Here is a 23,796-nt window from a genome sequence, read left to right on the forward strand (position 1 = left end):
GGGTGCATCATGTGTCCCAAATTGCAATCAGTTTGGTAGTTAACTTATAACCGTGATCCAGCGCTGCAGGCTCAGTATTGCATTTGATGGTGATCACAAGTTTCAACTCCTGTAGCACTCCTGGAGGTATATTTACTAAACTGCGGGTTTGAAAAAGTGGAGATGTTGCCTATAGCAACCAATCAGATCTAGCTATCATTTTGTAGATTGTACTAAATAATTGACAGCTAGAATATGATTGGTTGCTATAGGCAACATCTACACTTTTTCAAACCCGCAATTTAGTAAATATACCCCCTGATCTCTACAGCTCACTATAATGTGCTATACTGTGATTGCACAGTAATGCACACTATACTAAGATGCTCTACTACAGTACAGCCAGGGCCTTTCCTCCCATGAGTCATGGCAGCACCAACCTAGGGGCAGTAAATACATGGTTACATCTAAGTACATGCACATAGAGAATTTTGTGCATTTAGGAAAATTTGGAAACATATTTAATGCTCATTTTTAAAATAAGGTGCACATTATTCTTTGTAATACACAGAGCTGTTTTATCCGGGGCTCCTCTGTTACCTTTACAGCCCCTGGCGAAAACCAGTGGTAGAACCAATCACAAACCCCTCCGACAACATTTAAAGGTGGTGAATGAAATTGATTTCCAATGAATTTCCCCTGGATAGGGGGAGGATACATTAGTCAAAATCTTTTATGTAGGTGGTATTGCAACTTTATATCCACACAGTGACACAAATGTAGACTGACATTGGCACTAACAGAGAGACTGACAGCTAGCTGACTGACGCCTCTTTCCTGTATCATCACTATCATGTCCAGTGCTGATATTTAGGGATGTGCACCGGCCACTTTTGGTGTCTCGTGTTTTGTGTTTTGGATTCGGATTTGCTTGAGGTTTTGGGTTCGGATTTGTTTCGCAAAACACCTGACGAAAGGTTTTGGTTCGGATTTAAGGTTTTGGATTCGGATTTATTTTGAAAAAAACATAAAAAGTGCTAAAAACCAGTTTTGTGGGTTTTTTTTCACTCCTATGCTATTATTAACCTCAATAACATTCAATAACAATCATTTCCACTAATTTCCAGTCTATTCTGAACACCTCACAATATTGTTTTTAGGCCAAAAGGTTGCACCGAGGTAGCTTGAGCACATAATGCCAAAAAAAGAGGTACAATATGGAATTGTTCTGGGCCCTCTCTCCCACCCCTCGCGAGATTCGACGCGAGACTTGGACGACAGAGCCTCGTTTTCATTTTTTTGCCCGCCGGAAATATCCGAACAGTGCTCGGATCCCGTTCGGATCCGCACTGTTCGGGTGGGCTCGGATTAGCGGAATCCGAGCCCGCTCATCTCTACTGATATTGGCTGTACTGGTGCTCAGGGAGATGAACATAAGGTGAGCAGTTCATAGGAAAACACGTTAGGCTCTTTGTGGCCCTCTGGCTCTGCTCTCAGCTACGTAGGTGGAGAAAGGGGTCTGCTCACCTGTATAACACAGCCACATAGGCGGTAGCTAATAAAGATATAACAATGTGCCTATAACACATATAATATAATGAGGTAACATGTGGCAGCTGTCTCAGGCAGAACATTTTGGGGAGGGCAGGAAAATGTAGGGAATTTAATTTAACAAACACTAGTGTTCTTTCTGCAAAAGAGATTGCATAATAATAGAGAGTTGCTGCTACTGTAAGTTAAGCACGGGAGAGTAAATATTTCTCACACTGCTCTGGGTAAACCTAAACCTTGAAAATAATTTTGCCACGGATGTCATCCTCCTGCCCCCTGCCATAATGCAGCTGCCGTGCGGATTAAATATCAGGACTTTGCAGCTTTGCAGAAAGCACTCCAGGGAGGCTGACTCTATTCATTACCTAGCGTAATCTCTTACACTCATTTCTAGAGAATGAAAACCCATCTTGTCTCCATAGGCTGGGATCCAGAAGTGAAATAGTAAGGCACATAAATCTCTTGTGACAGCCCAATCCTATTCTCCACCCCCTCACAACAATTCTCCATTTCATAATTACATTCCTTAGTTCTTTCTCTGCCACGTTTTAACCATTCATCCTATCAGACCTCAGTCGCCCCTGTTCTCTGCAGTGCTCTTCAGCAAGGATCTCCGCACTGCTCAGCCACACACACATGAATTGGATTAGAGAGAGACCAAGACAGAACATGATAAATGACGTTGCCCCGTATTGTACACGCTGCTGCAGAGATCTGCCAGTCTCACCAGTTAACCTTTTTAGAAACCAGCATTGTGTACAGACAGGAAACATTTTACATGGTGGTAACTAAAGATTAGCAAAATCACTACTATAAACTGTCACACAAATCTAGCTTTGCAGAGGCGCCAGTTCCAGTTATATAGTCTTTGGGGTAGATTTACTAAAGATTCCTAATAGGAAAAGTGGAGGTGTTGCCCATAGCAACCAGATTCAGAAATCAGATTCAAGCTATCATTTATCTAGTACATGCTAGAAAATGATAGCTAGAATATTATTGGTTGCTATGAGCAACACCTCCACTCTTCCTTTTAGTAAGTGAGTCTTCAAGTGTCCACTTTTGGTAATCTTCCGGTTCTACTGTAAGAAATGTCATTATTTATAAAAAAAGAAAGTGTTCTCCCAGGGGTGTAACTATCATGGGTACAGGGGGTGCGACAGAGCAGAGAGAACAGCCTCAGGAGGAAGGAATTGCATCGCCCCTGTGTCCTCCCATCTACCAAATCCTCAACTAAACCCAGTGCTAGACAGCCAGGACTGGTTTCAACTGTAGCCAGGAGACCATAATCAGGTGGTATAATAAAAACCAAACGCAGACCTGGGGGTAAATGTATCGTACTCCGGTTTCTTCAACTCGCGGGAGTTCGGCGAGATGACAGCTAAAATTTAAAGCGGCGCTGCCTTGTAAAGGCAAGTTTCCCTTTACAAGGCATCGCCGCTTTCAATTTTAGCTGTCATCTCGCCGAACTCCCGCGAGTTGAAGAAACCGGACTATGATACATTTACCTCCTGGTATCTTCCCTACCAAATGATGGAAAGAGATGGGGCTCCACCAAATAGTGCGGGCCAGAGTATTTAATAAGATTAGGAACCCTGAAGGGACAAGTTTGTCATCCCAGTGGGTATATATTCTGTTCTTTCTTGATCTGTCATAGGACAAATGGAAACAGAAAACACAATCCCAAAAATCCCAGCAAGATCAAAGCTGGGAATCACCGGACTCCTCTTCATCCCCAGCCTATCACAAGTGGCCAGCATGGGAAAACACGTGTGATTGGCTGGTGATGAAGAGGAGTTTCGCTGACTCCTGGCTTTTATCATTTAGGGGGTGTATCCTTTTGTACAGTGCACAAAATGCAGCAGGCGCTACAACTGCTGCTCATTGCTATGCCAATATATAGTAATATATAATAATATATGACATTGAAATGAAGGGCATGCTTTCCAACAATCAAAATGTCCACAGGTGGACCCTCCATATTTGAATGAACTGGCACATTTTTATTGTGTTTGGAGACATGTACATACTGATCCCTTTCATGATATACTCCGTACATGGCTACGGATTTGCTTTCTTCTGAACTGCTTGTGGCCTATATGGCCTCCTGCTATGTGGTGACACAAACATATTGCTGCATAGCAGGGGGTGGGACCTTGATGACACAAATTGCGTTGTGACACCCCAGCACTTATCTCTTGGACTTCCCCTCTAATGACAGCTTTTAAGGAAATAAATGGGGATTTGGCTGGAAAAAAAAGAGACTGTCCCTTCAGCAGAGTGGCTTCTGTAAGCTATACAAACAGTGGCATTCCTATAAGCCTACCCCTTAGTATTCACCAGCAATGCATGAAAAAGTGATATTTGTGCAGATAGTCAGCCATGTACCTATAGACGCCCATGTGACCCATCATAATTTAGATACAGTGATCTCTAGTGATAACATACATGGGACTCTCACCAATTTAAAATGAAAATCCTGGTACACGCATGTGATTTGAAGTTTGCTCAGGCAATACTATCCCCAATATATTTTGGAGGGTATATAAAGGAAAACGGTTGTATGATCTTACAGTGCTTATCCTATTAGACAGGTTTTACATTTTCCAATTAAAGCGGGTTTCACATTCAGATGATTTTAATTAACTGGCTTATACATGCCCTCTTGCAACTTCTACTAAATATATTATTTTATCTTCTGGCTTCCATCAAAGCTGTGGGGTAACCGGGGAGGGAAGGGGGCATTTCAGGGGCATTGCAATGTAGGACAAGTTCAGTAAAGGCGTATTCATGTTCTTGCTGCCTATGTAGAGGACGAGACAGCCGCAGATTAACCTATCATAAGGTGTATCTGTTGCAGGTGCTTAGTGGCGGATCCAGGGGGGGGGGACAATCGGGGCAGTCACCCCGCCCCCCCCTTAGCAGTAGGGGGCTGTCAGCGGAAGCTCACTGTATTCATGTTCCCGTCAGCAGAGACAGGCAGACAGAGAATCCAGTATGGTTGCTCTGATTGGCTGAGCGGCATTATCTTCCTGCCTGTTAGCCTGACAGGAACTTGAATATAGTGAGTTATCCCCTACTGCTATTAGCAAAAAAAGGGGGCAGGGCACTATCTCAAAACCTGGTGATCATCAGCACAGACCTTCAAGTGTTTTGAAAAACAATTTCAATATATAAAATATAAAATAAAACAGCATGTTCCCCAAAAAAGTGCTACCAGCAGTAGTGCTCATTGCCTAAGCTGGGAGTAGCAATTTTGGGGGGACAAATGTGATCATTTATTGGGATGGAGTAACCTACCCACCCTTGTGATTGTGTTGGTGGGGTCAGGGTAGTGTCATGAGGTGGAAAGCCACAGGCTTGGCAAGGAACAGAGTTCCCCAAAAGCACATAGTGTCAAACTAGTGGTAGTTTGTGGTGTCAGGCGCACCTCAATGTGAAATGAACTTCACACATCCAACTTGTTATTATCTGATGCTTGTGTAATACAGTATATCTCAATGATAAGGAATGTGTGCATCTTACAGAAGAAACTAAGGTGCCCTCTACTAAGCTCTGATACATGGTCCTGCCATTATAATACAGGAAGAACTCAATATAGCCTCCAAACAAGCTAAAATCACATTGCACAGCAAAGCAGTTATATGGATATGTCATGCAATTAAATTTCCTGTTGTGTAAGCTACAGCACCCAACAATGAGGCCCATCTTTGTCACAGTGTAGCCCCAACTCGTTTAGGTGGTGAGTTGAATTATTTTCTATCAGAGTGCTGGGACCACTGCAGTAGTAGTCTTGGCAGTCTCACTGTACAAACCCCAGTCAGCGCCAGGGCCGTAACTAGGGCTGTGCGACAGGGGCGACCGCCCAGGGCGCAATTTAGGAATATTTTAAGTTTATTTAGTTAAAATTGAGGGCTAGGGGGGGGCGGCATTTGTCTTTTTCGCCCCAGGCGCTAGAATTCTAAGTTACGGCTCTGGTCAGCGCTAGCTGCTGGACAGTGTATTGTAGTATTGAAGAGATAATGGTGCAGATGGTTTCTTCAGCTGCTCCTCACAGTGCTCTGTAGGGTTTATCACTTGGCTACCTCTGTTCTGTAACTAGTCCTGCAATGAGCAACGATCACTATGTGAGTACAACATTGATTCTTCCTGGAACACCATAATATAGGAAATACTTATTACACAGCTACTAATTACTTCATTGATATTTTCAAATTTGTCCATATAGAGTTGGATTCAATTGCAAAACATTATTTTAATTCAGTAGACTACAATGGGAGCTTTAGTCCAGGTTTAATGACATGAGCTGATGTTTCTCCCCAAATGCCGTTGTGGTGTATGGGAAATCCTGACAGTAAGAACACGACTTTATTTATATATGAGATAAATAGCAATGCAGTATGTAGAAAGTGTATTTGCATAGTTTATCACTTAGAGCGATATGAGGTATGGAATAAAATATCACCAGTGTGTTTGTGACTCTGCAAGGTCAGTGAATACTAAATCAGTGCCTGTCAATGATACAGCTCATCAGGATTGATGAAAGCAGCGGGATACTGACATATGAACGTGGCGCAGTGACAGGTGCCAACATGCTGACGTGCTGCCTTTCTCTTCTCTCCCACCTTCAGGAGTGGCTCAGCCCTGTCTCAGCTCTATGGAACGTCGGCTACCTTGGAGCACCATCATTTTAACCACGCTGTCATGATCCTTCAGAGCGAGGTACACAGATAATTGGGACGTTGGGACTCATTGCATAGAAATACATTGTGAATGCTGTTTGCCCCATTACTGAACCAACAAGGATGCAGGCCTCCGAAATAACGTCACATATTATTATAAAACAATAAAACATCTTTAACTTACAGTAGAAATGTTTTAATACCTTTAACTATGCGATAGCTAAACATGCTCATATGACGCAATGGAAACTAATGTTAAATTAAAATATTAATAATTTATTACAAAACAAACATTTGTAGTTTGCCCATTTTTAAAAACAACAAATAGATAAAAGTTATACATCAGATCTTTGTTACAAAATGTGACAGCAGCAAATGTTATGTTAGTTTAAGAATTTATAGCAAAGTCGAATTTACATGTTTTTTCTGTTTGTGATTTTAAATAATGATTATCAAAAATGTATTATTTTGCTGTAATATATCTATATAAATAGAATACATTGCTATGGCTATACATTGCTGTGCAAAATAATCTTACAATCAAAGAGTTCTGACATCACAACTTGCTAACACTCTGGATGTATCCAACCTTCTAAATAGGAAAAGTGGAGGTGTTGCCCGTAGCAACCAATCAGATTCTAGCTATCATTTCTCTAGTACAGTGATGGGCAGCAGCCCTAGGGCCAGATGAGGCCCTGTGAGTCTTCACCTGTGGCCCCCAGCTCTTTCCTGCTATATCATCAGATTTGTTATAGCTTGTAACACTTGTTTTAAATGGCTGCTGATATATTATTACAGATAGTTGTCTCTTTCTTTGATTAAATTTATTATTTTACTGAAACAAGGGTAATGTGAGGCCATCTTGGAGGTTAGAGGGCCGCCCATAGGGCCCATGAAGTGTATCAGGTTGCCTATCACTGATCTAGTACATTGTAGAAAAAAATAGCTAGAATCTGATTGGTTACTATGGGCAACATCTCCACTTTTCCTTTTTGGAAGGTTTGAAAAATATACCCGTCTGTCTGTTTAAATGGCCATCTGGGCCCCTGTGACAGACATTAGATGTAGGCACATCAGGTGATGTACTCTCACTGTCACTGAATGTCCAATATGGCTGCAAGAGGTGATCACTGGAAGTATGGTAGTGTGTGCAGGACCCTGATTAGTGGCTCCACAGTGGTGTACAGTTTAATGTACAGAGCAATGTATAATGTATTATAAAGTAGTGGATAGTGTAGTGTTATGTGTATAGCGGGTTTAGGCAAGCACTATGTGTAGTGATAATTAATATTGTAGTATGATGCTTAGTGCAGTGTGGTGATTAGTATATTTTAGGGTAGTATACTTTGGGGTGTAGTATAGTATTATAAAGAGTAATATAATCTGTGCTATAGACATTCCACCCAACTGTCCCGGTTTAGATGAGACAGTCCCGATTTAAGGGCTGGAATTTCTTTTTAACTACAACTTGAGTCTGAGCCTGTGACTATTCTTACAGCCAACATACACATATTTTAGATTAATATATGTTGATAGGAAATAAACACTGTATCCCTTTTATGCAATTGTGAAATATTTACATTTTTGATTCAAGTTTATGAGTAATATATGAATTTATGTGTATGCACTTTTCGACAGTTGAATTCAAGGACACAAATATATAAAACCATACAAATCAAAGTTAACAATACAGGGCAAAAAAAAAGAGAAAATAATGACAAGGGGCAAAAACAGGAACTTGTGAGAGCCCTCTACTCAGCAATCCAGTGGCTGCAATTCCCTTTCATGTCTGAATGTATTTAAAGAGAACTCTTGAGAAAATACATTTTTACATAGTGTCTTGTGGAGATCAGCTCTTCTCCATACTGAACAGGAAGAAAAAAGCTGTGTGGATGGGGCACTCCAATGAGAAAATAAAAAATATAAAATTTTATTGGTATACATTAAAAAGTTAGAACTTAACGAGCGAAATATAAAATCAAACATATAACACACAGTGATACAAAATATAAAATGCAATCTATATTGCAAGGACTCCGAAACTTAGCTAATTGCACTCTATAGGCTCTATTTGCTACTTGTTACTTGCCGTTATTAGCGACTTCCTCTTGTGGGACCATTATTATTCAGTGGATATTTTTAAGTCGCTATCTGCATGTCTGTTTCACATTATTTGGACCAGCATGCCTTATCATACTTGATGGCCGTCAAGTTTACTCAGGCATTATAGGTTTCTATTATATTGCAAATCAGGAGTTGCACCATATTATTTAAATGGGCATATAGTAGCCTGTTTACTCCTCTAGACAGCTACAGCATATTATAAGCTTACTGCCGTCTACACGAGTGCAATTAGCTAAGTTTCGGAGTCCTTGCAATATAGATTGCATTTTATATTTTGTATCACTGTGTGTTATATGTTTGATTTTATATTTCGCTCGTTAAGTTCTATCTTTTTAATGTATACCAATAAAATGTAGTTACTTCCTTCAGCTTCCTGCCTTGCAACCTATCACAATTCGGAGGAGCTGCTCCATAGGGAGAAAACCACCTGGGTGTGGGCACAGTGCTGTAGGTGTTTCAGCCCACAGGACGACCACCACAAACAGTGAATTTGTATCCTGATTTAGGAACCAGATAGAGGAGAGGAGCAAGGTTTTGCTGTAGGCTATCTCTATAGTGGTACAATTTCAATAGTTTAGTTTCTTAGGGGAGTATTCAATTGTTGCTCCGGACCGCAAAAAAACGAGCGCGTTAAAACTATTACCGTTTATACAGTAAACTTGCGCGTAAAAACCGTTAATACGGTAGTTTACTCACTGAATTTCATCTCGCAGCTCAGGGAGCTGCGAGATGAAATTCAGCGAGTAATTACCGTATAACCGGTAATAGTTTTAACGCGCTCGTTCTTCCAGCGGCCGGAGCAACAATTAAATACGCCCCTTAAAGTTACAGGAGTAGTGTGTGTTTGTGTGTGTATATATATTTGTGGTAACCTGTAATCTTGGAGTGAGTTCTAGCTTCTTAACATTGGTAAACAAGAAAATATGGATGTGCAGTATAAAATGAGTCTTTTAGAGACAGAAGGCTAAAACTACTTTACCATTGGCCCCTGACTTCAAAAAGATATTGTAATTGTATAGTGCATAGTTGCTCTTTGAACATAGTAAAGTGGTATCACGCAATAAAGTATCTATACAGATTTGTGATACAAACCTATTGGAAACCTCATGCTGTATTTTTGTTTCATTGGAGTGATCTGCATATGAATTTCATGTCAATGTCCACCAGATGGCGACAAAGCATCTGTGGTATCAGTTTATAACACTTTTAAAGTATGACAAATAAATTTGAAAAAAGTTGTATTTCACTCCAGCTGAGCTGTTTTGTTTGTTTTTTTTTTTGCAATATTCTAACAATAATAACAATAGTAATCCAATGGTAAGGTGTATATTACAAGGCATTACAAAATATCTTTTTTTAAATGAAGACTGCTTTTTGTTATTAATGCATGAGGGTTTTCCAGCGTGGAGGTTAATGATGGCTTTAGGGGATCATGAATAATCTATGTAGTCTCCAGGGGCTAAAACAGCTAGTAACTTCACTGTTCACCTGAATAGAAATAGTTTACCTTGACATGAATCTGAGCAGGTTGCCTTAGGGTTCTAGTGGCACACTAGCAGGAAAAGGGTTAATTTAGATTGCGCAGTGAGACACAGGCGGTCTTAATTAGAATTAGGAGTAAGTCCAGCTAAAAGGTGCAGTTTGCACCTAAGTAAGATCATGTAGTGCTGGGGAGGGCACAGATGTAGAATGTGTTGTCAGTGTAACAATAAAGCTGCCTAATGTTTGTATGCTATAGGTAAAGACGGCAGTATTTCCCTGCATGCAAAAGCACATTGCGTTTGCTCTCCTTGCTTCTCAGCATGGTTTGTCCAGGTGTAAGTGTGCACCCTTTAGCTGAATTCACTCCTAACTCTAAATGAGGTCCATGGTTTACCCATACTTGGCTACATTTACTTCCTTGCTTCCAGGAAATCGCAGAGGGGAGGACGAGTCCGTAGAGGGCTACTGCCGTGAATCGTGTCATTTTGTCCAACTAGATTGTATGTAATGATCCTGATGAGATGTCCAACTAGATTGTATGTAATTATCCTTACAAGATGTCCAACTAGATTGTATATAGTGATCCTGATCAGATGTTCAATTAGATTGTATCTAATGATCCTGATCAGATGTCCAACTACATTCTATGTAATGATTCTTACAAGATGTCCAACTAGTTTGTATATAGTGATCATGATAAGATGTCCAACTGGATTGTATCTAATGATCCTGAACAAATGTCCAACTAGATTGTATGTAATGATCCTGATCTGATGTTGACCAGTTTTGATGGTCTTTTTGACCCACACTCACTGCAATTTATGGTCCTTTAAACCGAAAACTACCTAATTGTCAAGCAGAATAGCATAGTGTATGGTATCTCTAAGGCAGTACTTTTCATCAAGCTGATGGCATTAATCAGTATTAGCACAGATTTTTCAAAAGAAAGCTAAACAGCTTCATGTAGCAACAAGGGGTATGAGATAAAAATGACATAAAGCCAATAATACAGCCCTGGGAAAGGACATAGCTTCCAAAATCAGGAATTCACCAATATAGAAATAAATGTAATAACTTTATTCCTTACTACTCCCCAATATTTAGGATAATACATGCTGCAGTATGCAACAATTGATGGATCTGCTCTGAAGAAAGCGATCCTGAGTTATTTTCCACATGTGTCCCCATAGTTACACATTAAATTTTATGTACATAGGGAAATCTGTAGGTAACCGAAAAAATACAGTTGAGAGAACATCTTAAGGCGCTCCAGAATAGCAAGCCTGATAAAACCAGCACTTTATAGAAAAATAAAACTGGTGTACAAAACAGAGGTGGTGTTGCCCTTAGCAACTAACCAGATGGTTGCTGTTATTTTCTGAACTGCACTGGAAAAAGAGAATCTGATTGGTTGGTATGGGTATATCTGCACAAAATAGCCCCTGTCCCTGATTCTTTCTAACCACTCCCAGATCCACTGAACCCACGTCTGTTGTGACCGAGGCCATGCCTGTTTCACCCTCTAGACAAGTATGGCCAACACCACATTTTAAAATAAATACCCACAGTTGTTTTATATTAATATTTGCATGTAGATTATGTTACATTTTAATTAATTTGCCTATTTCAGTGACCTCCTGTTAGTAATCACTGCTTGCACTGAGCATTAATATAAAGGGAGGACTTTAGCGGTAATTCATGCATATTTTGACAGTGCAGCTTGTCTGCAGATCGGCTATCAGAAGTATTTTGGTCCTACACCTGTCCCTTTTGTGACCCGTCTATTGAAATTTTGACATGTACAACTAAAAAAGTTTTTCTGCCACTCAATTTGTGCCCTGTTGGCTTTCTTTCCCCTAGATATAAAAAATAAAAATTGCCCAAACTACAAATGTGCAGAGGATAATAAAAGATAATTGCAACATTTGTTGCAGTATATTAATTAGTACTAATATATTGTGCCCACCACCACCAAAATAATGTACCCAATAGGTCCCATAATCTGATAACCAGCAGTGCCAACATATTTGTACCCACCAGTGCTCAGTGTATTCTACCCACCAATTAGTGAAGAATCATATGCCCCGGTGCTCAGTATATTATAACCAGCAGGTTATGTGGGGATGCAGGTTACAGTAGGCAATCGGTAACGTGTAGATCAGTGCCACCTGCCTTGGTAAACATTACAAGAGTCCAAAATCACAGGACTTACAGTTCAAAGTCAGAATAAATTCAGAGGTTTAAGAATCTTTCCCACAGATAACCTGCACGCGGACAACATACAAACTTAACACAGTTGAAATCATACCCTCAGCGGTGTGAGGCAGCAATGCTAACCACTGTGCCACAATGCTGCCCATGACATTTTTGATCCCCATGAACAGAGATCAGATGGTCACAGAACTCAAATGGGAAACAACCAAATGGGTTTCTTCCAGGAGGCAAACATTTTAATAATTTCAAAAGCAGCATCATTTTAGAATAAATCGAAAAAGTAGAATTTAAGGGGGGAACTAATGACACAGAGATTATTTAGGGCAGGATTAACCATAACTGTACATGTGGACTGCAGTGATTGTGCTGACTAGTTTTACATGTGTGGCTTTTAATTATCCTACAAACAATATTCTAAATAGGTACTTTAGTTCTTACAGTAACTCTTTTAATCCAAACAAATGACTCTTACTTACACTCTGCTGCTAACAGGGCAGTTCACCTATGGATCCTAATTCAGTGATTTAAGTGGAACATTTTTGAAGATATAGGAATACGCCGTTTAATTGAGGTAAAGTAACTAAATGATTTTAGTTAATCCAGCTTTTATTCAAATTTGTAACCTTTATTATCACCTTCAGTACAGACTTTGGTTTAATTGCAATACTATGAGACCGTGTTGTGTTTTCTCTTAAGCACAGTGTTAATTTCACTGTTGTTTTTGCAAGATGTAGGTGACAGGTATATCCTACCCTTCTGGTGCATTGTACCAGCATGTTTTATGATTTATTTAAGTCCAGATAGCAGGGCCATCTTAACAACATTATGGGCCCCCGGGCAAAGCAGTGCAACGGGGCCCCCACATATATAGATATAGATGTATAGAGATACAGATATAGATATATAGAGATAGAGATAGATAGATGTACTTGCTCAGTGACCCTTGAAGAATTTTTTTGCAGATTTTTTCTTTTGCAGGATTATTTATTCTAATTAATAGCCCTGCCTATGGGGCCCCCTTGCCCGTGGGGCCCCCGGGCACCTGCCCATCGTGCCCAATGGAAAAGATGGCCCTGCCAGATAGACTGGGGGAGTTTATTGCAGCTCCTGAAACACCTCTCCCGTGTTTTAAATACCACTCAACAATTAAGTTCATAAAAACCTATGAGCATTCTTTAGAAAACATCAGTTACAGATGTGGAAAACGAGGACTACCTGGGAGTAGCATGAAAACAAAAAGACTATGGTGTTTGTAAGAAGAGGGGAGGATAGGGAGTCTATCTGTACGCAGCCTAAATCTTAGTTGAGTTATTACACCATTTACTACAAGCCATGCACCTGCAACATATGTACACTAGATGGCACTGTGGATTAAAATAAAAACAGACAAAGACCTGAACAGTGCATTAGTCCATCCCAGTATTAACCAGTGCAGTATGCTATGATCGATGATTTAGTCTTCATAAAATATACTTATGAATAAACCTATGTAATGTATTTGCTCTGTAGTTTATTTACCCGTGAAATAAGGTCATAGTTTAGTAGCATTAAACACCAGCCCCTAATAGGTGTACATATACTTAATACATCAGTGTCATTCTCTAAATACTAAAAGAAAAAGGGCTTATGACGATGCACAGGTCTATTGACGGTGGTTTGAAACACTGTACATACAGTTCTTGTCCCTGTGCTAATCTACTGCTTAACAAAAGTGATGTAGAATGTGTTACTATATACTGTATGTATGTGAGTATTTTTAATGCTGTCCAACTGCATTGTAGCATATCCCTTGTCCTGTCTGCTAGATGTGACTCTTACAGAATACTCTTATAATGTGTGCTGTATAAGCTGCAGTCTAATCGGCGCCCCTTTTAAAATACAATTAACCTGTATTCCGATCATGTTCATTTGTTGTGCTTGTGCCCAGGAACATGGGGCCTGTTGTTAAGTTGGATGCAGGTTGGGTGTTATTTTAGCTCAAAAAGGCACCCACAAAATAGTCTATTAACGCCCATGTGCTGGGTCGCAGGCATCGCAAGACGTCCTTGTATCATATGTGCAAGGTTTACGTTAGGCACACGTGCACCCGCATACACCAGGTTCATAAGCACAAACAAAAGTTTGTTTTGTTAGCAAAAAACACATCCGCTATTAGGCATATATAATACAGTAGATATAATATTCATTCATATAATGAAATATAGCAAAAAAATTATTTAAAAAATACTCTATCACTTCTATAATATATGCATGATCAATGAAGAAAGCACCAATTAGATTCAGAGGTGAATTTGCAATCAGCCAATCAGAAGCGGCTAAGCCGATGTGGATGACCGTTATCAGCATGTATGTGCACCAGCCCTCAGGCAAATGCAATTGATACAGCTTTAACAGGTGTATCTGCATCTGTCCACAATTATGTGACCTTTTTGTACTCTACCTGCGTTAGACTGTCCCTTCCCATCCCCATCCTGCCTTCCCAGTCGCCAACAGACGCAACAGAAGATGTACAGGCATATGTGTGCAGCTTTTATTGTGGGCAGACACAGTATGCGGAATTTACACTACAAGAATGGGGATATGTCAGACTCAGCATTAGGCCTAGAGTGTCCATTGTAAGTAAAATAGAATATGCTGCTGTAAATCACACAGAGTCACAAGAGTATATTTATGGTAAGCGCACATGGGCGTCAATTGTCCGTTTAGACCAAGCGCATTGGAATGTATAGATTTATGAAGCGTTTGTAACACTTTGTAATACATTTATTCCACTTTAATCTAGATATGTTCTAAGCTTTCACTGGAAAGATAAATGTGCATTGACCAATAGGACCTGATCCTTTCCAAAAAAAAACCTGTAGTTTAAAGCGTTTGTGAACCCATGTAAAGACACCTGCCTCTCTTACCCGATACATGTCTATGTAGCTTTATGACAAATGCTCACGCAAACAGTTAATGCTGTGTGTACGATCCCTTATACAAGTCATGGATCTTAGTGGTGACTTATAATGGGTATCACTTACAGTATGGGTGCAGTATTCCTTATAATACACAAGTGTCTCTAATAAACACTGAAGTGATATCAGAAAGCAGTGATTATAGGCAATGACTTCAGAATTCACTGGTTATACATTTATTATTTTATGTCTCTTAAGTTAAGCAATATGGTTATTTTTAGATCATGTTCTTGTACTGATTAAGGAAGATATGATTCATTCTTTCATAATTCATACAATTTGGGTGATCAAAGGCTGTTCAGTCTCAAGTGTGATATAAAGGAACCCAATAGGAACGCAGGCAAAGGGGACATGGTTGCGGAGATCGATAAATAGCATTCTTCTATCTCAGGGCAGGCAGATACTGGAGAAGCAGTGCTGTTATCTCAGAGCTGATGCCATGGGAATTAATAAATAAAACGGTTTTTCTACCTTAATTAGGGCTGGAAGGAGAGATGAGTGAGTAGGTGACAAAGGAAGAGTTTGGAGTAGATCTGTGTCCAGTGACTGATAGTCTGCAGTGTCATTTCAGTTATTGTAGTTCCCATTGACAAACAGCAGAGGGAGTAATACTACTACATGTTTTTTATTGCATTTTGCAAAAGATTATTACTCCCAAAGTCACCTCCACATAACTTCTCACACATACTGTGAACCCTTTTTTTCTTCTATTTACAATACACCATCATTTACAGTCTACAATACCTACATTGCTGAACTGAAACACAATATTTTCTGTACTGCAGACATAAGTATGTTATATTGTTCAAAGGGGCATTCCACCCAAAAATTAACATTTAGGAGTGAGTGGAGTTCATCAAGCTATGACAAAATATATTGGCTGGTACAAGCATTCCATTGACGTTTACTAAATTCAATGCTTTTTTCCAAAGCTTCCGTTGCCCTGGTATATGACACAAAGGTATTCATTGGATGGAATTTCACCTAATGGAAAGAACTCAATAGCTGTGTCCTATCCCAGGGCAACGGAGATAAACATCTCTTCCTGATAACATGTATCCAATGCAGGAAGCACATCAGGGCTGTGTCGTATCCCAGGGCAACGGGAATAAACATGTCTGCCTGATGTAGCCAATGCAGGAAGCACATCAGAGCTGTGTCGTATCCCAGGGCAACGGAGAAACATCTCTTCCTGATAACGTATCCAATGCAGGAAGCGCATCAGGGCTGTGTCCTATCCCAGGGCAATGGGGATTAACATCTTTGCCTGATGTAGCCAATGCAGGAAGCACATCAGAGCTGTGTCGTATCCCAGGGCAACAACTCTGCCTAATGTGTCGGATCCTAAGACAACATAAATATGAATATACTGAATGCTAAAAAGTTTAAAAGGAAGAGAGAAAGAGCAATGTATTATTAACAGTCTCAGGAGGATATGCACATTTCAATAAATGTAAAGTCGTTATAAGGTGGGATGGTTTTATGTGTCATAAACTACTTCTAATTCCAATATTATGCAGAATTTACAGAGCAGATAAATGGATAATTATCTGCATGATAAAGAAGATAAATATAATCAAATATGGGAGCTCTGGTTTTCATTTACACCAAGGGACATATTTGCCTCCTAGCTGCTTTCTTGTTAACATAGAAATCACTCAATAGAAAATGGGGGGCGGGCGGCTCTTACACCCATTTCCTGTTCTCCTCCTTCCAAACAGAGAAAATGTTAAAAAAAAAAATGACCAAAATCTTATACATAAATATGTTTTTAAACATACGTTATTTTTAGCTGTTTGATATATCTTTAAATAAAAACATTTAAAAAATGGATCTTAACCTGTACTGTACTAGATCTTACAAAACTCATTGATGTATATACTTACAAATGACAGGGGCTTTGCATAATTTAAGAAATAAAGAATAATAATAATCCATACCAGAAGGGGGCAGTCTTCTCATGAAACTTGGCCTTTGTGTCACATGCACAGAGTCAATTATTACAGTATTTAGCGCTGTATTCTGTTTATCTACAGAAGCCTTATGGGTTATTTTTTATCTATTTATAGGCTTATTATTTCATCTTATTCCATTGTGCTGTCTACACATCATCTACTGTTTAATCATAGGAAAAAAAATCTTTTGTCTCCATTCTCTGCATTAGACTCGTAAACATCCCGTTTATGCAAAACTGCTTCAGGGAATCAAATGGCTGAGAGTTGTTTAGTGCAAATGTTCCAATTGATTTAAAACAGCAGCCCTGCCACCACGGGCTGATAAAAGTAGGAATTTACATAGATAGCAGTGGGAGCAATGCATCACACAAATAAGAAGCTAATAGGACAATACATTAGTCTGCTGGGATGCGGTGTTAAACCGACACTTAAAGAAATGATGTGTTTTACGGCTGATCGGATATGTATTCCCAGTATAGAGAGCTGCCTTCCTAATGAAGTGTCAGGACTGGACTGGTGTCAGCATCTGGGCTAGAGCCAAAGGCCCAGGCAGCAGCCAGGGACCTACAAGCTAGATGTGAGGCTTGATGCTGTAAAGGAACACTTCTCACGGGACAGGCTGGCTTAGGTGGCAGCCAGCAATTACTGGTGCATGCTGGGAAATTCACATGTCAGTTTCCCAATATGAAATGTTTTAAGTTCCATTTTTTAGAATGTATGGCATCAGCTGACTGACTTAAAGAGGTTCTGCAACAGCAGATGTCTTTTAATATATCACCTTATTCAACTTGTCAAGGTAACAAACGGGGGCTAAGCAGAAATGAAACAGAGCGTGAAGCGTGTCACTGAGCGGCCATGTTGTTCCAATGCAGTTTGCTGGTTTTATCGTAGATTACATATATTGGTGCACTTCCCCATTACGTACTTTCCTGGTCGGTTTCAGGAGACACTTTGAGCGACGTTATGCAAATGTTTGGTCATATGCGCACAGAGTATGGGCAAAACAATGTAGGTTTCAGCAGCCAGTCAGTGAGATCTAGGAGCCAACAGGATATTTTAAGGAGCCAGGGAAGATGTGCATTCATTGACCTCAGTAGAAATGACTCCCAAAAGTTAGTAATTATTTAGGCGTTTTGGTTCTCTGTTCACCTAATCACCCCTGATTACTGCCACCGCCAAAGGGGAGGATAATTATTCTTGGAGTAGAGAGGCTCCCTCTAACTCAGTTATACCTCTAAACACATGCAATATCCTCCCCTCATTCCTCATTTCAATATCCCATCTTTCAAAAATAAATGATTGGTTTTGCTTTTGTTAACAATACCAGGCATATTATCATAATGGGTATCCCACATTCCATATGGATCCCCCTGGCCACGTTCAGTCAGATCCGCTCAGCATTTTCAGCAAGTATTTGTTCACCTAATAATCATTCCAATTTTGTCATTCTAATTGCAATCAAGTTAATCTGCAAACACTGAACACTAGGAGCAAGCTGCCACAAAGCAGGAATACATGTCATTAGCACTGTGTACCCGCATTCTTCCTCATTTGTAAATAGTTCCTTGTGTAAAAGTTTTGCATTGACACAAAGCTTTGTTCCATGTTGATCTGTATTTATATCAATATACTTCTCGTGTTCTGTCATCTGTCCAGTCTAAATATACTGTATGGATTTTCTCTGTGTGCATTTCCACTCCAGCATCCCCAACACAGTTCATTAAAACATTACATAGGTTCAGCTAATCCTGGGACTTCTTCATACACTATCAGCAGTTAGTATTAAGGTCAAAGCCATTGCTTGGCAATGATTGGTAGCAGAGGGGAAATAAACCTGTCTGTATTAACTCATTTAAGTTCTTATCATACTCTCGTTTCCTGCACATAGTGAATTAATTTGTGCTTAAGCATCATTCATGAGAATGCAGCATATGAATGCACTAGTGATCAGTGACATCACTAAGGCGCAACCAATATCTATGCGGAAGTGGTCTATTAATTAATGGGGTGCATTGTAGTGCATTGGTGCATCCACCAAGCTGTCCACTGATCTGACAATCCTCTACTATGAGCCCCATGTATCTCTCGTCATTTATATTTTTATACCTCTGCAAGAAGGCAAATTACTGCTGAGCTTTCCTTCAAGATCAGCCATGACCGTATTCTGACCGTTGCTGGAGGGACAGATTTAATATCAATACCTTTGCATAATTTAAGCCACTGATTTCATTGTTAAAAAGTGTAGGAATAGATATTTTTCTTGGCCTTTTAGGGCCTGATTTTGAGTTAGGAGCAAAGGAAAGGAAAGGAGCAAATTTGCACCTGGGCAAAACCATGTTGCACTAGAGGGAGAGGTAAATCAATTTGTTCCCCTTGCATGATAACATAGTTTGTACAGGTGCAAAGTTGCTCCTTTTCTTTGCTTTGCTCCTAACTCAAAATCAGGCCCTTAAAGCCTTTTGTTGTGCTATTAATAGAGTTTGCATAGTTTCTCCATTTGTAGTGGCATTTGTTTTATATAGAATTCATGGAATTAGTTTCATACCAAAATAATGGTTACTGGGAGTACCGCTGTTTTTGGAAAATAATATTAATATGAAAATGCATTGTGTCAATTCATATAAATCTTAAAATAATATTACCTGCTACTGATCCTTAACTATATAACTATGCTAACTATCCAAAACACAGGTCAACATACAAGGTGTCGGTATCTACCTGTCTACCTGGGAACTAGCCCCCTGCCTCTGACTTCCAGTTCTGGCTCCTTAACCTTTGTGCTGTCCAGGCAGATCTTGGCAAAAGCCGATGCCTTGCACACAGCCGTGCAGTCACTTTCCTCTTACCACAATGCACTTAAGTTGTGACAGTGGAGGACAGGTGGGGCCGGAGCTTATTGCTACCACCGGGCCTGGGTACTTTGTCCCCTCTCCCCCTCGACTCCCCTGACATTAAGGGATAGATATACTAAAACTTCTAAAAAGATTTACAAAGATTTATAAAAACTTCTAAAAATGAAAAGTGGAGGTGTTGCCCATAGCAACCAATCAGATTCTAGCTACCATTTATCTAGCACATTTTAAAACATTATAGCTAGAATCTGATTGGTTGCTATGGGCAACACCTTCAGTATTGCTTTTTATAAATGTTTGTAAATCTAACCCTAAGTATAACGTTGCTCAATATCTCTTGGGGGTGTGGCCACGCTAATCGTGTCACCCTGACCCCGCCCTCTGCAATATAATACTATTAATGGCCTATTATAGGAGGGGGCAGGGCCATGATTATGTGTTAGCCCCGCCCCCATCCCCTTCACCAATGAAGCTGGGAGGATTCAGGATGGTGCCCTGCTCTCAAAAATTCGGGAGTCTCCCGGACACTCTGGGAGAGTAGGCAACTATGCAGTAAGTTCCTTGTATTTTACAACCCCTCTCTTATTGATCAGCAGTCTCTGCTGATTGTTACACAGGGCCAGGGATGATCAGATAGAGAAGTTTCTCTGGGTCCCCCAGTTTAGAAAGGTTCCTCAAATCGAGTTCTCTATAACTAGGTAACTGGGTTTTTTTTCTATTCTAACTGGATTATAATCCTCTGAATGTTAGGGCTTTATGTTGGCTTGAGTGCTTTCCTTTCTGACATGTTGGTATTAGTGCCATCATTATCCAATTTCAGTTTTTCAATGTAATGAAAAGAAAATATTGAAGCACATTTCTGTTCTGTAAAGAAAGGAGCAGAGAAAGCCCATTGATGTGTATGCTGGACTCTGCATCCGCCAACCTCACCCAGTGACTGCGGTTCATTGGCTTTAAACCGGACCCCAGTACTAATTAGCATTAATAAAAATTAATGAGTTTTCGAGAGCATTTGATTATAGCTGAACACTTAATGTTATTTTAGAATTAAAAATAGTAAACAAAAAAAGATTCTGGAATTGACATTGACTGCAGCATCTGTGTTTCATTGCAGCTCCGCAAATTGGCAGCAGCTTTTGTGGGTGTCCGCATGGAAATTCTAATTGTTTTGTTCAACTCATTCCAGCAAAAACTCTCAGCAACTCCATGAAGAATAGATTTAATCTTACCAACAGCTTTTATTCGACCTGTTAGATGCTGATGAGAATCTGTTGCAATACTCGCCAATAGCTAATCCAGAGAAATGGGATTTAAAGTAACAAGTGTGGGGAATATTAAATATATTATTCTTATATTATTAGTCCATTTTCAGCATCATGTTATGCTGCTTATTGAAACCTGTTCACTAAAGCAAGGTTATTATATACAGAAGTGTTAATTAACTATCAATAACTATAAGATGAACAGTTCTTTTAAGGGTGAGTGCTTGGTCATTAAATACAACTTATAGTTTCAACCAATGCGTATTATTGGTTTGTGCTGCATTAATGGTATGGTGAACGACCTACAACAATAGGGGTTATAGATCCCTTATAGAGCCCTACAGATAACTCAGTGTCAGAACACATTGACTTTTCTGAAGGAAACCAGACCAAAAAATAACACTTCTTATTCTATTGATTGTCAAGTATTTGGAAAAGTGTCAGTTGTGTACTGACAATGCATTTACCATAGTGATGATACAGTCCTCCAGCTGCCCTAACTATGCACAAAGAAAGGGTCACTAGAGCACAAATACTGGTTTAAATGCTGTTGTTTTACATGGCTTTGCATTAAAGATTTTTTTGGGGCATAATACTGTAGGATTGCAGTTGTGTATTTGTTTTTAATTTTTGTATTGTGGCATCATCATTATTTATATTGTGTGAAAAGTAATTTGAAATTCATATTGAACATGAAGGTGCAAATATCACTTATTTCCACCACATATTGTTATTATCTTCAGATACACAAAACAAAACTAATATTTGAGGGTTACTATGACATCCAATGTATTGGTTTACATGGGTTATTGCACTTTTTTTTTCTTTGTCCCATGCAACAAACTGACCCCATGCTTTCTGAGGGGGCAGGGGGGTAACATTCCATCTCCGGGCAAAGTTTTTGGGGGGCAATGCCGATTCATCCCCAAAAGCTCCCTGCTCTGTTGTTTGCAAGTCCAAGGGCTGCGCATGCGCAGTGAAACATTGTTTGTTCCCAAACCTCACTGCTCACGCACCGGCACCCTGCACATATGAAGGAGAGCAGAGCAGTGATTACTGTAGACGGACTGGCATCGACTGCCCATAGACGAACATCAAGGGACCAATGTATTGGTCACCTTACAAGAGCTATCCTCTGGCACCTCTGTGATGTAAATGCACATTAACATTTAATGATTATGTTAAATATCTCTGTATAATGCTAAGCAACTGTATTTGCATTGCGAGACGTAAGTTGCATTTCACTCATTTCAACCAGCTGTTTTATTTTAGCAGGGCATTTAAAACCAACAAAAGAACATTGTGTAGTACGGGTAATGTACAGCATATACCACTAGGTGGCAGAGTAGCTACAGTGCTGAACTAGCCTGGCTCTCATAATGGCTGAGGTACTGAGAAACCATTGGCAGGAGGAGGTATATTACGTGGAACAAGGATTGGTTCTGGTGACGGTGGTGTAGATTTATGAAGCTCTGGTATCCAATATCATTCCCAGAGACAATCCTCCAGTCTAGTTTGCATACTTTCCCCCCTTCCAATTGTTCCTCTGTTCTTCCCTATTCCCCTTTTTTGGATCTAATAGCAGCAGTTTACTACTGTATTCTATTTGTCCTGTATTTTACTTGCATCCTTATAGTCATCCATTGTAGTGTTATGAATGTAAGTGCTGCTGTCTGTGGTTTTTCTCGTTAAGACACGTTTTAAATTATTTTATTTTAGTTACATTAGGAAGTGTGCAGGACAATCTGTTTCTCTTATTCATGCCCTTTATAAATGTCCTTTTATCCCAGGGCTCTTACACAAAACGCTGCTATGTCATTTAGGCTGAGTTGTCAATTAACACAATACTCCTTCATAATTCTATAATATTAATTAGGAAAAGAGGCCAATTTAAAGCGTAGGAACAATAACATACATAGGGGCCTAATTATTGTTGCTTTTTTCCATTAATTTCTGTTTTCATGGGACCGGGACCGACACACATTTAGGTATACTGCACATTTATTAACAGTGACGATATCTGCTGCTTTGCATTTTTTTTTTTAAATCCAGAGCAGTTCCCATAGATGTCTGTGGGGACTGCGATTTATCACAATTTAATAAGTTCCAAAAAGGCAATTATATATGGTAATATACAGCCCAGGCTGGCATACATTACCGTGTGTGTAATTTTTCAGGTCTGCTCCTATGGGCAGAGCATCTTCGGATACCTCACTGCAGTATACTGCTCTCTCTTGCAGTCACTATCACAAAGGTGGTCGGTAACCTTGCGATAGTGACCATAGAAGAAATAGAAGACCGGTCTTCGCAGGAACTGCAGTTTTTCGTGACTGCTGTTCCTGTTGAAGTTTATTAATCAATATGCACGATATGTCAATCCTTATCTTTGCAATGAGGATTGAAATACATTGTGTATAAAATACGGCGGGTAATAGGGGCCATAGGTAGATAACTGTAAGAAGATTAAATGAAAATGTGTTAGTAGCCATAGCTGACCCCTGTCCCTAATCTCCAGCTTTTCATTATTGACCAACTGAACACAACAGTGCCGACTGTTCTGTGTATATATAATGTGATTCTCACATTCTGTTTCTATACCTTAATATTCATTGAAAATGTTTTTTTTAAATGAAAATAAAATAGAAAATATAACATTATAACTAAGTTTATTAAACATGTCACAAAGAGGACTCTGAAATGTCCATGGAGATTATTTTGATATGTTGGTAAATATGCGTTAG

At 39.6% G+C, this 23,796-nt stretch overlaps 1 protein-coding gene across 2 annotated transcripts in view; it reads left to right on the forward strand.

Annotated features, from left to right (window-relative positions):
• The window catches only part of PDE11A (phosphodiesterase 11A), a 426,226-nt gene that overhangs the window by 339,961 nt on the left and 62,469 nt on the right, over positions 1-23,796 (forward strand). For both annotated transcript variants that reach the window (XM_075180554.1, XM_075180553.1), the window contains exon 14: positions 6,159-6,249. In XM_075180554.1, the coding sequence (XP_075036655.1) occupies positions 6,159-6,249 (91 nt within the window). The remainder of the gene's footprint in view (positions 1-6,158; positions 6,250-23,796) is intronic.

This window comes from Mixophyes fleayi, chromosome 7 (genome assembly GCF_038048845.1).
Source record: "Mixophyes fleayi isolate aMixFle1 chromosome 7, aMixFle1.hap1, whole genome shotgun sequence".
In the NCBI taxonomy this organism is placed as follows: Eukaryota; Metazoa; Chordata; class Amphibia; order Anura; family Limnodynastidae; genus Mixophyes; species Mixophyes fleayi.